Genomic DNA, 17,478 nt, shown 5'->3' on the forward strand with positions numbered 1-17,478 from the left:
ACTCCTTGCATCAGGTTTCACAACCTTTTCCCTGTCTTGTGTGTATGATCACCCTCTGACAATTATGATTGGATTTAGGAGCCTTCCAGATAATGTAATATCCCCGTGGCAGTATTGCCTTTTTTTTTTTTTTTTTAAACTACAGTGGAAGTGTTTTTAAAGATTATTTTATTTGGAAGGCAGAGATAGAGGTAAAGACACAGAGAGAGAGAGATCATTCATCTGCTAGTTCACTCCCTGAATGGCTGCAATAGCTGTGCTGGGCCAGACTGAAGCTCGGAGCCTGGAAATCCATGTTGGTGGTAGGGGCTCATGCATTTGTGCCATCTTCTTCTTTCCCAGGTGAATCAGAAGTGGATCAGGTAGGACTTGAATCTGCTCATATGGGGTGTTGGCATTGCAGGTGGCTGTTTAACCTGCTGCACCACAATGCCAGCCCCAATTGACATGTTTATTTACTATATTGAGTTTTCTAGTCCATGGACAAAGTATGTCTCTCTGTTTAGATCTTTTTCTTTTCCACCAGCATTGTATAGTTGATAGTTTTTAGTGTACAGATTCTATCCATCTTTTTGCTAGATGTACATCTAATAACTTCATTTTAAGTGATTTTTTTTAAATAAAAAGATTATTTATTTGAAAGGCAGAGCTTCAGGGAGAAGAGAGAGCAAGTGCTTCTGTCCGTTGTTTGATTTCCCAAGTGACTGCAACAGCCAGGGCTGGAGTAGACCAAAGCCAGGAGCCAGAAACTCCATCTGGGTCTCCTGTGTGGGTGCCAGGGTCCCTTCCAGGACTTCAAAAAAAATATGTTTTTATTTATTTATTTGAAAGGCTGAATACAGTGAACCAGAGGTAGGGAGGGAGGGAATATCTTCTATCTGCTGGTTTACTCCCCAGATGGCTACAATGGCTGGAGTTGGGCCGGTCTGAAGCCAGAAGCCAGGAGCTTCTTCTGGGTCTCTCATGTGGGAGCAGGGGCCCAAGCATTGGGCTACTGCTTTCCCAGGCTGTAGCAGGGAGCTGGATTTGAAGTGAAGCAGCCAGGAATCAAACCAGTGCCATACGGGATGCCAGCACTGCAGGCCTAGTGTTACCATTGGCCTCACCCCTTGAAATACTTGAACCATCATCCACTGCCTTCTCAGGCACATTAGCAGGGAGCTAGATTGGAAGTAGGATAGCCAGGAATCAAACCAGCAATGTGATGTGGGATTTAGTGCCGCCAAGTGGTGGCTTAACCTGTTGCACCACATACTAGCCCTCATTTTTAAAATGATTTAAGTAGTATATATATATATATATATATATATATATACACACACATATATATATACTCATATATATATATATATATTTTTTTTTTGATAGGCAGAATGGACAGTGAGAGAGACAGAAAGGTCTTCCTTTGCCGTTGGTTCATCCTCCAATGGCCGCCGCGGCTGACACGCTGCGGCTGGCGCACCGCACTGATCTGAAGGCAGGAGCCAGGTGCTTCTCCTGGTCTCCCATGGGGTGCAGGGCCCAAGCACTTGGGCCATCCTCCACTGCACTCCCAGGCCACAGCAGAGCTGGCCTGGAAGAGGGGCAACCAGGACTAGAACCCGGTGTGCCAGCGCCGCAAGGCGAAGGATTAGCCTGTTGAACCACAGCGCCGGCAGTAGTATTATATTTTTAACTTTTGAGTCTGCTTGTTCATTGCATTCTATAGAAATATAATTAATTTTTTTTTCTCTCTTGAGAGACAGAGACAGATACAGAGTGTTCCCATCTACTGTTCACTCCCCAAATGCCCACAGCAGTTGTGTCTGGACCAGGCTGAAGCCAGGAGGCAGAAACTGCACCTGGGCCTCCCACATGGATGACAGGAACCCAAATACTTAGAACATCATCTGCCTCACAGGTGCATTTGCAGGAGCTGGATACACTGCCAGCTCATCCCCATGATTATTTCAGTGCCTTTCAATTTGTTATGGTTATGACCTATGTTGCAGCTCTGGTCTGACCTATATTGGTAGATGTTCTGAGGATATTTCAAAAGGATATGTCTTCTGCTGTTGAATGGAGTACTCTAAATGTTGAATAGATCATGTGATTGATGGCATTTCGAGTTCTTTTGTATCCTTGCTCATTTTCTTGTCCCATCCATCTTTGAAAAGGTAGTGTTGAAGATTCCAGCTGTAGGAGGGTACTTCAAAGGGTTCATAGAAAATGCACCCTGAGGCCGGCGCTGTGGCATAGCAGGTTAAAGCCCTGCCTGATGCGCTGGCATCCTATATGGGCGCCCATTCGAGACCTGGCTGCTCCTCTTCCAATCCAGCTCTCTGTTGTGGCCTGGGAAAGCATGGAGGATGGCCCAAGTCCTTGGGCCCTGCACCCACATGGAAGACCCAGAAGAAGCTCCTGGCTCTTGACTTCTGATTGGCACAGCTCCAGCCATTGCAGCCATCTGGGGAGTGAACCAGCAGATGGAAGACCTCTCTTTCTGTCTCTACCTCTCTCTGTAACTGTCTTTCAAATAAATAAAATAAATCTTATGGTGCATTTTCTTTTTCCTTTTTTTTTTTTTTTAAATCTCTTTTTCTCTTTCTTTTTTTAAATCTGGGGAACAGGCATTTTGCCTAGTACTTACTTATTTGAAAGGCAGAGTTAGAGGCAGAGAGAAAGAGAGGTCTTCCATCCGCTGGTTCACTCCCCAAATGGCCACAGTGGCTGCAACTGCGCCTATCCCAAGCCAGGACCCAGAAGCTTCTTCCGGGTCTCCCACACGGGTACAGGGGCCTGAGGACTTGGGCCGTCTTCTTCCCAGGCCATAGCAGAGAGCTGGATCAGAAGTGGAGCAGCTGGGACTTGAACTGCTTCGTATGTGGGATTCCAGCACTGCAAGCAGTGCTTTTACCCACTATACTAGAGGACTGGGCCTCACCTTATCTCTTAATTTCATTTTTTCTGTGTACTTTTTGAAGTCCTCTTATGATTGGGGTTTGTTCATTTCTCCTTTTGGATCTGTCAGCTTTTCCTTCACATATTTTGCAGTTCTGTTGCTTGTTGCATATGTATTTTAGGTAGCTGTCTTTTTGTGGGCTTACCCTTTTTTCATTATTTAATGTCCCTGTTTGTCTACAATAATGTTCTTTGCTCTGAAGTCTATTTTATGTGGTAATAATAAAGCCACTCTTGATTTCCTTTTTAATTTTTTAAAATTAATTAATTTATTTGAAAGGCAGAGTTACAGAGTGGCAGAGGCAGAAAGAAAGAGATCTTCCATTTGCTGGTTCACTTCCCAGATGGCCACAATGGCTGGAACTGGGATGAGACAAAACCACAAGTCTGGAACTTCGTCTCTGTCTCCCATGTGAGTACAGGGGCCTAAGGACATGGGCCATCCTCACTGGTTTCCCAAGCACATCAGCAGGGAGCTGGGAGCTGGATTGGAAGTGGAGCAGCCCGTACTCCAACTGGAACCCATATGCGATGTCAGCCCTACAGGCCATGGCTTTACTTGCTACACCATGGAAAGCCCCTGCTGCTTTCCTTTAAGTGATATTTCCACGATACATCTTTTCCATCCTTTTACTTCAGCCTTTCTTTGTTAGGTAATTCTACTGATTCTGTCATCTTGGTGTCTTTATTTGAAAGGCAGAGTTGCATGGGGCCGGCGACGTGGCTCACTTGGTTAATCCTCTGTCTCCAGTGCCGGCATCCCATATGAGTGCTGGGTTCTAGTCCCGGTTGCTCCTCTTCCAGCCTAGCTCTCTGCTGTGGCCAAGGAAGACAGTGGAGGATGGCCCAAGTGCTTGGGCCCCTGCACCCACATGGGAGACCAGGAGGAAGCACCTGGCTTCGGATCGGTGTAGCTGTGGCCATACTGGCCATTTGGGGGGTGAACCAACAGAAGGAAGACCTTTCTCTCTTGTCTCGCTCTCTCACTACCTAACTCTGTCAAATTAAAAAAAAAAAAAAAAAAAAAAAAGAAAGAAAGAAAGAAAGAAAGGCAGAGTTACAAAGAGACAGAGACAGATCCTTCGATTGGTTCACTGCCCAAATGGCTGCATCGGCCATGGCTGGGCCAGACTGAATCCAGGAACCAGAAGCTTCCTCTGAGTCTCCCACGTGGATTCAGGGGCCCAGTGACTTGAACCCTGCTCCACTGCTTTCCCAAATGCATTAGCAGGGAAGCAGAGAGCTAGACTGGAAGAAGAGCAGCAGAGACTTGAACTAACAGCCATATGGGATGCCAGCACTGCAGGTGGTCATATTTACCCACTACACCACAATAAGATCTTCCTCCTTGGCATGTTGAGTGATTTTTCTTTTATTGAAATCTGGGCTTTTATGTATTTTGTTCTGAATTCTGCATTTTGTGTTCGCTGGCTTTTCCTGTCACTGCTGTGGCAGAGGAAGGTGCCTCCTCATTACTGCCAAGTGGAAGTAAAAGTCCAGTTTGTTGACAGCTGAGTGCAGGGGCAGGTACTTGTTCCTTTGGTCAGTGGTGGAGATTCTGACTCTGTCCACTGGTGCTGCTCTGCTACCATCCCCGCAGGAAAGTGTTATTTCTGGGTGAAGATGGGAATCCAGGCCCCCCTTGTGGTTTCCACTGACATGTGGGGTTGGAGGAGGAAGACTTCAGGATGGGCCAGTGGCAGTGAGCATCTCAGACCTTAGCTTGGCTTCCTCTGACACTGCCTAAGTGGGGATGTTCGGAAAACCTTGTTACAGCCTTGTGAGGGTGGAAGTCTTGGCTCCCCATTAGCCTTTGCCAGTATGGCTAGGGATGGAGCCATAGTTCTCTTCTGTAAGTGTGTGACTAGATTAGAGCTGTTACCGCCATAAGTTCTATGTGTTGTAGGCTGCCCCTTTTCTGTTCTTTTGGCTAAAAAGAGCAGACTTCCATTGGAATATTTTTGGTTTTGTTTGTTGGCATATTTGGGTTTCCTGCTTTTTCAAGTCCAGTTCTGTGATATACGAAGCAAAAAGAAAACCTGGAAAACTCACCCCTATGTTGTTCCTTCTTTTCTATTTTTTTTTTTTTAAGATTATTTATTTATTTGAAAGGCAGAGTTACAGAGAGGCAGAGGGAAAGAGAGAGAGAGATCTTCTATCTGCTGGTTCACTTGCCAGATGGCTGCAACAACTGGAGCTGCGCCTATCTGAAGGCAGGAGCCAGGAGCTTCTTCTGGGTCTCCCACGTAAGTGCAGGAGGCTGATGACTTGGACCATCTTCTACTGCTTTTCCAGGCCATAGCATAGAGCTAGATGGGAGATGAGCAGCTGGGACTCTAACTGGTTCCCATATGGGGTGCCGGCACTGCAGGTGGCAGCTTTACCTACTATGCTACAGCCCCAGTTCCTTATTTTTTTTCGTTTTTTTAAGACTTACTTATTGGGGCTGGCACTGTGGCACAGCGGGTTAAAACCCTGGCCTGAAGTGCTGGCATCCCATATGGGCCCCGGTTTTAGTCCCGGCTACTTCTCTTCCAGTCCAGCTCTCTGCTATGGCCTGGGAAAGCAGTAGAAGATGGCCCAAGTCCTTGGGCCCCTGCACCTGCATGGGAGAACAGGAAGAAACTCCTGGCTCCTGGCTTCGGATCGGCACAGCTCCGGCCATTGTGGCCATCTGGGGAGTGAACCAGTGGATGGAAGACCTATCTCTCTCTGCCTCTCCTCTCTCTGTGTAACTTTGACTTTCAAATAAATAAATCTAAAACTCATTTATTTGGAAGTCAGACTTACACAGAGAGAGAAGGAGAGGCAGAGAGAGAGAGGTCTTCCATCCACTGGTTCACTCCCCAGATGGCCACAATGGCCGGAGCTGTGCTGATCCGAAGCCAGGAGCCAGGAGCTCCCTTTGGGCCTCCCACGCAGGTGCAGGGGCCCAAGGACTTGGGTCATTTTGTACTGCTTTCCCAGGCCATAGCAGAGAGCTGGATCGGAAGAGAAACAGCCAGGACTAGAACTGGCGCCTATATGGAATGCTGGTGCTGCAGGTGGTGGCCCTACCCGCTATACCACAGTGCTGGCTCCTTAAATAAGTTCTGTATTTTGACACTGTGTTTTCTTCTGAACATTTTAAAGTGGTGTGTTTTACATTTGTGCGTCTAATCCACTGGGGTTTATCTTGTTTGTGATGGTGGAATAAGTGAGGAACCTAACTGCATTTGTTTTTTGCGTAGATGACCGCATTTCCTGGCATTTTTCCAAGCTGGCTTTCTGCTCTGATTCCCCAGTCTACTGACCGCTCTGCCCTATATGACACTAACTTAAATGTAGCAGCTTTCTGATAATCTTTTTGTAGAACAACACTTCCAACTTCGTTGTATTCTCTTGATATTTGGCTCTGTCCCATGAACTTTAGTGTAAAAACAAAATAAAAAGTAAAGCAAAATTGACAGTAAATAAAACCCTGTTGGAATTGGCTTGAATTTGCATTGATTTGAGTATGCCACCTGTTTCAATGGCCTTGCTTTCTTTAAGCCATTTTGTGTTTAACTTGCATTACCTAGGTCAAAAATGTCATGTCACCCTTGGCAGCATGGGCTCAGGGCAGGGCTTAATCTTACCAGAATGGCAAAGTTCAGGGTTGTGGTCACCTGCCAAGTCCCACAATGCATGTGTATGGCTGCTTGCCTTAGAACAGGTGTCCTAAAGTGCCAGAAGCCAGTGGGGGACCAGAGGATAATGTACAGGTTTCTGTCACTGTTGGTTGGGGAGCAAGAGAGGCCAAATAAATCTGTACACTGGCTGGGGTTCATAGATGTGCATTTATTTTTTTAAAATATTTTATTTATTTATTGATTTGATTTGTAGAGCTACAGACAGAGGGAGAGAGAAAGGTCTTCCATCCACTGGTTCACTCCCCAAATGACCCCAGTGGCCAGAGCTGGGCAGATCCGAAGCCAGGAGCCCAGAACTTCTTCCCGGTCTCTCACGCAGGTGCAGGGGCCAAGGCACTTGGGCCATCTTCCACTGCTTACCCAGGCCATAAGCAGAGAGCTGGATTGGAACAGGAGCAACCGGGACTCTAACCAGCTGCCCTTTTGGGGTACTGGTGCCGTGGGTGGAGGCTTAGCCTACTGTGCCATAGCACTGGCTCCAGCAAATGTGCATCTAATAACCACGTCATGGGATTGATGCTTGGGGTGAGAGGAGTAGGCAGTAACTACATTTCTCTATGCAGATTACTTGTTATTTAGTCTTTACAAAGATATTTTACAGGCTTTATTAATTTCCACATGGCTTTATATATGCATGCATACATTTTCTTTTCCCCTTGGACCATTTCAAGATGGGTTGCACAGTGTTTGGCTCTTTAGCTTTTTTTTTTTTTTTTTTTTGACAGAGTGGACAGTGAGAGAGAGACAGAAAGAAAGATCTTCCTTTGCCGTCTCGCATGCGGGTGCAGGGCCCAAGGACTTGGGCCATCCGCCACTGCACTCCTGGGCCATAGCAGAGAGCTGGTCTGGAAGAGGGGCAACCGGGACAGAATCTGGTGCCCCGACCGGGACTAGAACCTGGGGTGTTGGCGCCGCAGGCGGAGGATTAGCCTATTGAGCCGCGGTGCTGGCCGGCTCTTCAGTCTTACATACTTCACAATACAACTCATGAGATTAAGGATAATTTCCTGTAGAGGCATACCACTGTCATATCTTCTAAGAAAATTATCAATCTACATACAAAATTCCCCAGTTGCCCATTTGGGAGCTTTGTGTTTTTTAAAAAGTAAGTCCAGGGGCAGTCAAGATTCACACATTACGTCTGGTTGCTATCTCTAAGTCTGCAGTTGTCACCTGTGTTTAGGTATGTAAACATTTGGAGAGACCAGGCCAGTTATCTTGTTAGAGGGTCTCAAATTCTAGAGTTGACCGATAGTCTTTCCCTGTTAACCCACATTCCCTGTAAATTGGAAATTAGGTCTAGAGCGGTGCTACCCAACAGAAATACGATATGAGCCGTGTTTCATTTAAGTTTTCCTGATTTTAACTTGATTAACAAAAGCAAGTAAAATTATTTTATTAATTATTTAATGCTTCTTTATTATTTACAATTAATATTTCTTATTTAATATATTCTACTTAATATATTTTATTATTCCCAAAACATTTCAGTATTGGTCAGTATTTGAAAAGTATTAATGAGGTAGTTTGTCAACTTTTTCATGCACAGTTTTTGAGATCCAATGTGTATTTTATACTTGGTGGACCAGCCATGTATCCAGTACTGAGCAGGTAGCGGCTTCCATGCCAGGGTAAGAGGCTTGATCCAGTGCAGGATAGATATTTGTGGCAGGACTACTTGTACGCAGTGCGTGACTGACCTCCTGGGAATTGCTGAACTCTGAATCTGCTCTTCTTCTTTTTCAGGCTCTCGATGCTCTGGGATGGAGCAGGTGTGCAGAGGGTGAGGACCCGGCTCTGGGATCAAGTCACTTGCTTCCTTCCTTAGCAAGATCTTCGGCTTGAGCGAACTTGGCCTGGGATGAGGATGTCTGTGGGCCTTCCACTGCTGCTCCCCTTGTGGGGGAGGACATTTCTCCTCCTCCTCTCTGTGGCCATGGCTCAGTCCCATTGGCCCAGTGAACCTTCGGAGGCTGTCAGGGACTGGGAGAACCAGCTGGAGGCATCCATGCACTCCGTGCTCTCAGACCTCCACGAAGCCCTTCCCACAGTGGTTGGCATTCCTGACGGCACGGCTGTTGTTGGGCGCTCGTTTCGAGTGACCATTCCAACAGATTTAATTGGCTCCAGTGGAGAAGTCATCAAGGTGAGACTGGATACAAAGTATAAATGAGGACAAGTTCTTACCTTCCATTTAGATGGGATGCCTTTTCCTTCTCAGTTCTAAGCTCCAGCAATCCTGAGCTCCGCTCTTCCAGAACCTGCTCAGTGTCCCTCAGGAGAATCGCAGCCACTGATCTTCACAAGAGGATCTCTGTGTATCTTAGAAGAGCATCTGAAACTGTGTTCTTTTCTCATTTTGAGGGTGTCGTTATAAAAAGTCCTTTGTGCCATAATTTGAAGGGTCTTCCGGTTATTGATTTAAGGATGTGATGGAAGAGCCTGTCCTGTGTATAAGAAGAAATTGCCTTTCATATATCATGATGTTAAACTCAAGAAATGTAGAACTTTTAAATCTTTGAATGCATTTATAAAACTATAGGAGCAGACGTTTAGCCTAGCAGTTAAGTAGCTGCATCCATGTGGAAATACCTCGGGGTTTTTTTTTTTCCCAGCTCCTGACCCCAGCTTCCTGGGAGGCAGTAGTGATGGCTCAAGTAATTGGGTTCCTGCCCCCCAATGGGGAACCTAGATTGAGCACCCAGCTCCTATTTCAACCTCCTGGCCATCACAGGCATTTTAGGGGTGAACCATCAGATGAAAGCCCTTTTTCTTCTTTTTTTGGACAGGCAGAGTTAGAGAGAGAGAAAGGTCTTCCTTCCGTTGGTTCACCCCCCAAATGGCCTCTACGGCCAGTGTGCTGTGCTGATCCAAAGCCAGGAGGCAGGTGCTTCCTCCTGGTCTCCCATGTGGGTACAGGGCCCAAGCACTTGGGCCATCCTCCACTGCCTTTCCAGGCCACTTCAGACAGCTGGACTGAAAGAGGAGCAACCAGGACAGAATCCGGCTCCCCAACCAGGACTAGAACCCAGGGTGCCAGCACCACAGGCAGAGGATTAGTCAAGTGAGCTGCGGCACCGGCCTTTTTTTTTTTTTTTTTTAAGATTTGTTTATTTATGTGAAAGTCAGAGTTACACAGAGAGAGAAAGTGAGGCAGAGAGAAAGAGAGGTCTTCCATCTGATGGTTCACTCCCCAGTTGCCCGCAACAGCCAGAGCGAAGCCAGGAGCTTCTTGCGGGTCTCCCACAGGGGTGCAGGGGCCCAAGGACTTGGGCCATCCTCTGCTGCTTTCCCAGGCCATAGCAGAGAGCTGGATTGGAAATGGAGTAGCCAGGTCTTGAACCAGCGCCCACATGGGATGCTGGCGCTTCAGGTCGGGGCGTTAACCCTCTGTGCCACAGTGCTGGCCCCAGATGAAAGCTCTTTTTCTCAGTATGATTCACTTTCTCTGCCTCTCAAAAAAAAGGGGAAAAAGGAGATGCAAAATTCTGCTCTAATTGGGTGATTTTTGTTTACTAATGTGTTTGATCACTAAACCAAGATGTCAGCCTTGTTCCGTGTGCTTTTGGGAGAGCAATCCAGAGAACAAGAGGATCTAAGACCCCTATACAGAAGAATGTCTTAGCTGAACTGAAGCTTTTATGTGAAGAAACAATGTCTGGCTATGTTTGTTGAATCTTGGAATTTCCTGTAGATCCTGAGTGGGTAGACAGGTATTGTGATATGAACAGGATTTGGCTCCCAAAACTCCTGTAGATGTTTAAACCTCAAAATCTTAGCGTTAATGGTTAATGAATTACTGGCTAAAAACATTGCTGTGGAGACTTGATCCAGTTAGGAAGTGATTAGATTGGATTAGGTAGCTGTGATGGAGCCCAGGAGTGGAATCATGACGGCTGGGAGATCAAACAGAAGAGTAGATGAAGAGCATGCCCGTGTGTCTGCTTCCTGGCTCACCCTGGCATCCTCCCTTACGCCTGTACTCCACCGTCCACTGTCCTCATCAGAAGCCACATTAATAGGGCCACCCAGTCAGTCTCGGGACCAAGACTGTAAGCTGAAATAAATCTTCCTTTCTAAGAAGTGGTTTTTTTTTTTTTTTTTTTTTTTAAAGAATTATTTTCAAAGACAGAGTTACGGAGAGAGGTAGAGCCAGAGAGCGAGCGAGCCAGGGGGAGGGGGAGGGGGAGGGGGAGGGAGGGAGGGAGGGAGGGAGGGAGGGAGGAGCTGGAGCTTTAACCCATTGTACCACATTTTCAGCCCCTCTAAGAAGCTTTTCTCTGGTATTTTAGTTCTAGTATAAAAGTTGACTACTACAACAGGTGAATGGGGTGTACACCTTAAATTTTGAACATTATCTGGAGCAGAGGTCAGCACACTTTGTTTTAAAGGGACAGACAGTAAATATTTTAGGTTTTAAAGGCCATACGTTTTCGTCATGTGTTTCTGTCAGAGCTCCTCAGCTCTGCTAGTGTAATGCACAGTTAGCCCTAGATAATGTGGACATGGCTGTTCGCCAGTAAACTTTATTTATGAATACTGAAACAGAAATTTGGATGTTTGTTAATTCACATAACTATTATTATTATTATTATTATTATTATTATTATTTTCAGTAATTTGAAAATATGGAAACCATGTGCTCTACAAAAAACAGGGGGTCTTTTTCCCCAAAGCTGCTGGCAGCTTCAGATAAACTTTCCTTTTATAAAGCACCCCCCCACCAAACAGGTGGCAAACGGATTTGGCTCACAGCCATAGTTTGCTGACTCCTGCCCTACAGTGTTTTTTCCCCTAGAGGGGTGGCTTGGAAATTAACCAAAAATATTCTAAGAACTGTACTTCATTATGGTGCTTTTCTGTCTGCTCAGCATTTAGACCTTCTGCTTGTACATAGTGTTCTAGCTACCTGTTGGTATATTTAAACCACGAAAACTTAATGGTTGAAACAACTTATTTTTAGCTCAAAATTTTATGGCCAGAATTGAGGGCTTATCTGGGAACTCATCTGATTCCTGCATCACATGGAGCTATTTTGAGCAGCTCATCTAGGAGTGGAGAACCCGCTTGTACGTTTCATCAGTGGTTGGCAGGTTCATGCTCTTTATTGCCAGGCCTGAGCTGGTTCCTCAGTTGTCTTCCTCTTAGATACCTCCATGGGCTGTGCTTGGGATTTTTCTCACAATATAACAACTGTTTGTTTCAAGATTTATTTACTTATTTATTTGAACTGCTGAGTGACAGGGAGAGACAGATCTTCTGTCCACTGGTTCACTCCCCAAATGCTTGGAACTGCTGGGGCTGGGCCAGGCTGAAGCCAGGAGCCAGGAACTCCATTCTGGTCTCCCTCACGGATGGCAGTACTGGAGCCATCCGCTGCGGCCCCCATGTGCATCAGCAGGAAGTGGAGGCAGGCTGCAGCCCAGGCACTCTGTTAGGGGAAGAGGGTGTACCAAGCATTGATTTAACCTTCTGTGTTAAATGCCTGCTCCCACCTGGGTTTTAAGATTGGCTATTCCAAGAAACAGGAAGTAGGAGCTGCCAATCCCATAAGGCCTAGGTTTGGAAATTTGCACAGCAACATTTCCTTTATACTCCATTGGTCGGAAGCACATTCAAGCTCTGGTGGATCCTTGCCACCTTGCCCTCCTCTGACCTACAAGTCCCAGGCGTCTAGATTAGAAATGGTCACACATTCTATGCCATTCTTCTCCTGGAGAGATGAGTCTGTGGGCCTTCCCCTCAAGTCTGCGTGCACCTCTCCATCGCCTGCACCCTTCTTGTGCTCCTTTCCTTTTCCCTTTGGCCCTCTGCTCTTCAGGTCATGGTGTATTCTCATGGTGGCCTCATGATCTCAGGAGTGGCTGATGTAACAGCTCACTTCTTCCTGCTATTGCCCAACTAGCGTAGTCTCTGGCACTGGTCTTTTAAGACAAGAAAGGCTTTATAGGCATGGCCTGCTGGATGAAGACAGGGTAAAACCCAGATCTGCTTCCCTGATCATCAAGGTCTGGAGAAAGTTCTAAGGGTCAGGGAAGAGAAGGTAGGATGTGGAACACGTTGATAGGACAGTTTCTGATTGGCGGGGCCCATGGCATTACCATGTATGACATCAGTGTGAGGGAGAGCGCGGTCCGTGGCTGTTGTACTCGTCAGAGCCCTCACTTTCTCACTCTGCCCCTCTGTTCTGCTCATTCACCAGTTCTTGGTTCTGTGCAGGGGCACAGCTTTGGTTCTGGGTGACATCTGTGGTTATAGTTCTTTCTGGTGCGCATGTGTCACCCAGCTGGTCGGCCTGGATCTAGTTAAAACTGATTTAGGCCAGGTTGATAGTAAAGCCTGTAAAAGCAACTTAAGAAATAGTGGTTTTGGCCGGCGCCGTGCCTTAACAGGCTAATCCTCCGCCTTGTGGCGCCGGCACACCATGTTCTTGTCCCGGTTGGGACGCCGGATCCTATCCCGGTTGCCCCTCTTCCAGGCCAGCTCTCTGCTATGGCCCGGGAAGGCAGTGGAGGATGGCCCAAGTGCTTGGGCCCTGCACCCGCATGGGAGACCAGGAGAAGCACCTGGCTCCTGGCTTCGGATCAGCGAGATGCGCCAGCTGCAGCGGCCATTGGAGGGTGAACCAGCGGCAAAAAGGAAGACCTTTCTCTCTGTCTCTCTCTCTCACTATCCACTCTGCCTGTCAAAAAAATTAAAAAAAAAGAAAAAGAAATAGTGGTTTAGGGCAATTTATTGATTAGAGTATTATTATTAGAGTAACAGAGGCAGAAGGGAGAAATCCGCTTGTTCACTCTCCAAATGACCACAACAGCCAGGGATGGGTCAGCTGAAGTCAGGAGCCAGAAGCTTCATCTGTGTCTCCTACATGGGTGCAGGGATCCAAGTACTTGGGCTATCTTCTTCTGCTTTCCCAGGCTCATTAGCAGGAAGCTAGATTGGAAGTGGAGGAGCCGGGATCTGAACCAGCGCTCATGTGGGATGCCGGTGCAACAGACAGTGGCTTAAGCTGCATCTGCACAGTGCTGGCCCCAAATAAATAAATCTTAAAAAAATGGATTCAGTAACCTTTTTGATTATTATTTATTTTTATTTTTATTTTTTTTTGACAGAGTGTACAGTGAGAGACAGAGAAAGGTCTTCCTTTTTCCATTGGTTCACCCCCCCAGTGGCTGCCGCAGCCAGCGCTCTACAGCCAGTGCACCGCGCTGATCCAAAGCCAGGAGCCAGGTGCTTCCCCCTGGTCTCCCATGCGGGTGCAGGGCCCAAGGAACTGGGCTATCCTCCACTGCACTCCCGGGCCACAGCAGAGAGCTAGCCTGGAAGAGGAGCAACCAGGACAGAATTCGGCGCCCCGACTGGGACTAGAACCCGGTGTGCCGGTGCTGCAGGCGGAGGAGCAGCCTATTGAGCCGCAGCGCCAGCCGATTCAGTAACCTGTTATGGTTGGAACGTGTTGCTAAAGAGTAGGATGGGGAGGTTTTAGGGAAGCAAATGGGGAACACATCAGGGCTCTTTAGAGTTTGGGGGTTCATATGAGACCTGATTAAGGGCCACAGTTGGTTTTGTGTAGTGTATGGAGTGTCTGTCTAGGTTTCCATGTAAGCTTCATGATGTCCTGGTAAGCCAGATGCTGGTCTGACCATTAGATAGAGTGTCGGTTCAAGAATGCGCATTTCTTGCCCAACTTCAGAGTTGATTCTCAGTATCCGATTCCTGCAATTGTTCCCTTTTTCCCATGGCCGTTGGAATGTTTTACACGGATTAGTCTTGACCAGACGTGCCTTGAACTAATACAGTGAGCTGGATATTTGCTGTATCTGGCAAAGAGACACTTAACAGGCTTATTCAGCAAAGGAAATAAAGAGATTTTACTGGGAAAACAGGATTTCATCTGAGCATATTTATCTTTGGAGAGCAGACAATTTAGTAGCCGATGAGCCTGCAGAAAGCCAGATGATGTGTGACCCTTCATCCCAGTCTCAGCCATCGGAACTGTACAGGCCAGAAAGCCTGGTCTTCTACCTCTTCTACCTGGAGTTTGGATTGTACCCTCTGTAAAACACGATTGAGAAAGTCTCAATATTAAAGGAGGTATTTTTTTTCTTGTTACAATTATGATGCATCAATGTGCACTGTGGAAACTTCAGAAAAGAGAAAAAAAAAAAACTCTTGTAGTTTGTACCATTCAGAGTGGACTCCTTCGTCATTTTATGTGTTCATCAAGAGGTGTCCGTGCCACATAAACACACATCTTAGACAGACCTGGGAGCGTACGCAGCATATTTTTTAGCTGTTTTTCGTTTTCTGTGACTCGAGTTAGTCCCCAGAGTCATTGAATGTTACTCAGAAATTAACTTTTAATGGCTGCCTTGTGTGTGTGTGTGTGTGTGTATGAGGAACATTCCATATTCTGGTGGAGTGATCCTAGATCGTATCCGGGTCCCGTTGCTATCGTCCTTCATCCATGCTGCTGCATATCATCTCTTCCCCGGCCAGTCTGTTCTCTACACTGCCGCAAGACCCGACTTTATCTTCCTAATGCTTCCATGTGCTCAGAGTTCCTGTTACTGAGCTCAGTCTGATCCACCTCCTTTGCTTACCTTGTCCTGGCCACACCAGCTCCGTTCTGCCCCATGAACATCCCGGGCTCCGCCTCTTCCCAGGCTTTTGGTTCTTCTTTCAGTATGGGTACAACTGTCTCAGGTTCAACAAGGACATCATCTGCGCCATTGGAGCATCCCCCCGTCCCCAAGATTTACTTATTTATTTGAAAGAGAGAGAGGTCTTCCATACGCTAGCTCACTCCCTAAATGTCCGCAATGGCCAGAACTGAGCTTCTTCAAGGTCTCCCATGTGGGTACTGGGCCTCAGCGATTTGGGCCATCCTTTGCTGCTTTCCTGGGCGCATTAGAAGGGAGCTGGATTACGAGTAGAGTAGCCAGGGCACAAACTGGTGCCTATATGGGATGCTGGCATTGTTCAGAGTGGCTGTACCTGCATCACCACCATGCCAACCCCCACCTTGAGAATTGATTTTTTTAAGGATTCATTTATTATTTTACGTGAAAGAAGTAAACAGCAAGAAGGAGAAGCAGAGAGAGAAAGGTCTTCCTTCGGTTGGTTCACTCCCCAATGGCTGCAACAGCCAGAGCCCAGGTGACCTGAAGCCAGGAGCCAGGGGCTTCTTATGGGTCTCCCATGTGGGTGCAGGGGCCCAAGGACTTGGGTCATCTTCTGTTGCTTTCCCAGGCCTTAGAGAACTGAATCGGAAGAGGAGCAGCCAGGACCAGAACTGGTGCCCATATGGGATGCCAGCACAGGTAGAGGCCTAGCTACTATGCCACAGCACCCCCCCCCCCTTTTTTTAAAAAAAAAAACAGGGGACACGAGCAGACAGGCACAGATTATGTTAGAGGAGAACCCGTTTCTCTAGACTTCTCACACAATTAATGCAGCAACTGATTTGCTGTTTTTTAACTCCAGCTTAACTCCCTTGAGCAGATGTTGTAAGACGGGACCGCCTCTGGGTCCTCACAGCTAACACAGTCGTGCTGAGAGGCCTGCCCAATGGGGCTCCTGTCTCCTCGCATGTGGCCTCAGGATAGCCAAAAGCAGATAGTCCTGGTGTATGCTCCCGTGGGTCTGACTGGGTGCCTGTACCCAAAGTTCTCTTTTGGTTTCACAGGTGCCTTTGGATCCGAGACTGCCCTCCCTCCCTGTCCTGCCTGTGGGGATGGATCGCACAGAGCCCAGCTTGGTCCCTGGTGGATCCCAGTCTATCCTTGGTTGGCTGCAGTATAAGTCACCATTGTGACTCTTGGCCACTTGGGACTGCTGCTGGCTCCCTGTAGTCACCTCTGCCCTGACTTGGTCAGGGCCTGCCCAGGAAAGCACATATGTCCCAGAGAGCTTCCCACCCCTCCTCCTTGGGATGTTCAGAGAGGGATGTCTTCGCATCTCATGAAACGACTGGGCTGCTCCCTCTAGAGCACCCTCAGATGTTTTGTTGTAGTAGAGCCTGCGAGGAGGGTGGCTTTACTGGCCTGTTCGTTCAGCTCCTTGCCTGTGGACAATGTGGGCTTTCCCTTGGCCCAAGATGTCAGCCGGCTGGAAGCAGCCCTTCCAGGACTGTGCTCTCGGCTGCTGGCGTGGGCCCTCCATTGTTCTCCAAGAACAATGAGCACTCTTTCTGGCCAGGAAGGGGAGTTCATGAAAGGAGCATTTCTTTGGAAGCTTGAGAGCTTTGTGGTGACCCCGCCTGCATGAGATGAACTGCAGTTTCTTCCTGCCTCCAGTGGGTGTTCCCCAGTTCTGAATAGACCCCTTGTGAACACAGCACACCGGGAAATAGGGGTTGGCGAAGAAAGGCATCCTTGGGGGTGGACTGTCAGGATGGCATTTGCCCGGACTCATCAACTCAAATGCTTATTGGAACTACAGGCTTCTGTGTTTAAACAAAAAGCGACAAGGACTAAGAACATGAGAGACTGAAGATACGTGATGTCAGGTCTTCAGATTGAAGGACCAATTCTGAGTATTAGTGACTAAATTGTGTTAAACTGCCCCTTTTTGGGGGTAGCAGTTAATTAAAGTTTGAAAGAAAACAAGCAAGTGCCTAGCCACTAGTTCACTCTGCGGGATGCTCACTGTGGCCTCTGGCTGGGGCTGAATCCAGGACCCAGGAACTCAGTCCAGTCTCCACGAGAGGGGCAGGAACGCTGTTACTTGAGCATCACTGCTGCCTCCCAGGGTTGGCATTGTCAGGAAGCTGGGGTAAGAAACAAGAGCTCAAACAACAGGTACTCTAGTGGAGGATGCAGGCGTCTTAACTGCCAGGCCCAACGCCCACCCCAGAAAAGGTTGA

At 47.5% G+C, this 17,478-nt stretch overlaps 1 protein-coding gene across 3 annotated transcripts in view; it reads left to right on the forward strand.

Moving 5' to 3' along the window:
- The window catches only part of DAG1 (dystroglycan 1), an 80,551-nt gene that overhangs the window by 50,418 nt on the left and 12,655 nt on the right, over positions 1 to 17,478 (forward strand). For all 3 annotated transcript variants that reach the window (XM_062200873.1, XM_062200872.1, XM_062200874.1), the window contains one exon: positions 8,358 to 8,757. In XM_062200873.1, the coding sequence (XP_062056857.1) occupies positions 8,473 to 8,757 (285 nt within the window). In that variant the 5' untranslated portion in view covers positions 8,358 to 8,472. The remainder of the gene's footprint in view (positions 1 to 8,357; positions 8,758 to 17,478) is intronic.

Source organism: Lepus europaeus, chromosome 9, assembly GCF_033115175.1.
Source record: "Lepus europaeus isolate LE1 chromosome 9, mLepTim1.pri, whole genome shotgun sequence".
NCBI classification, from domain to species: Eukaryota; Metazoa; Chordata; class Mammalia; order Lagomorpha; family Leporidae; genus Lepus; species Lepus europaeus.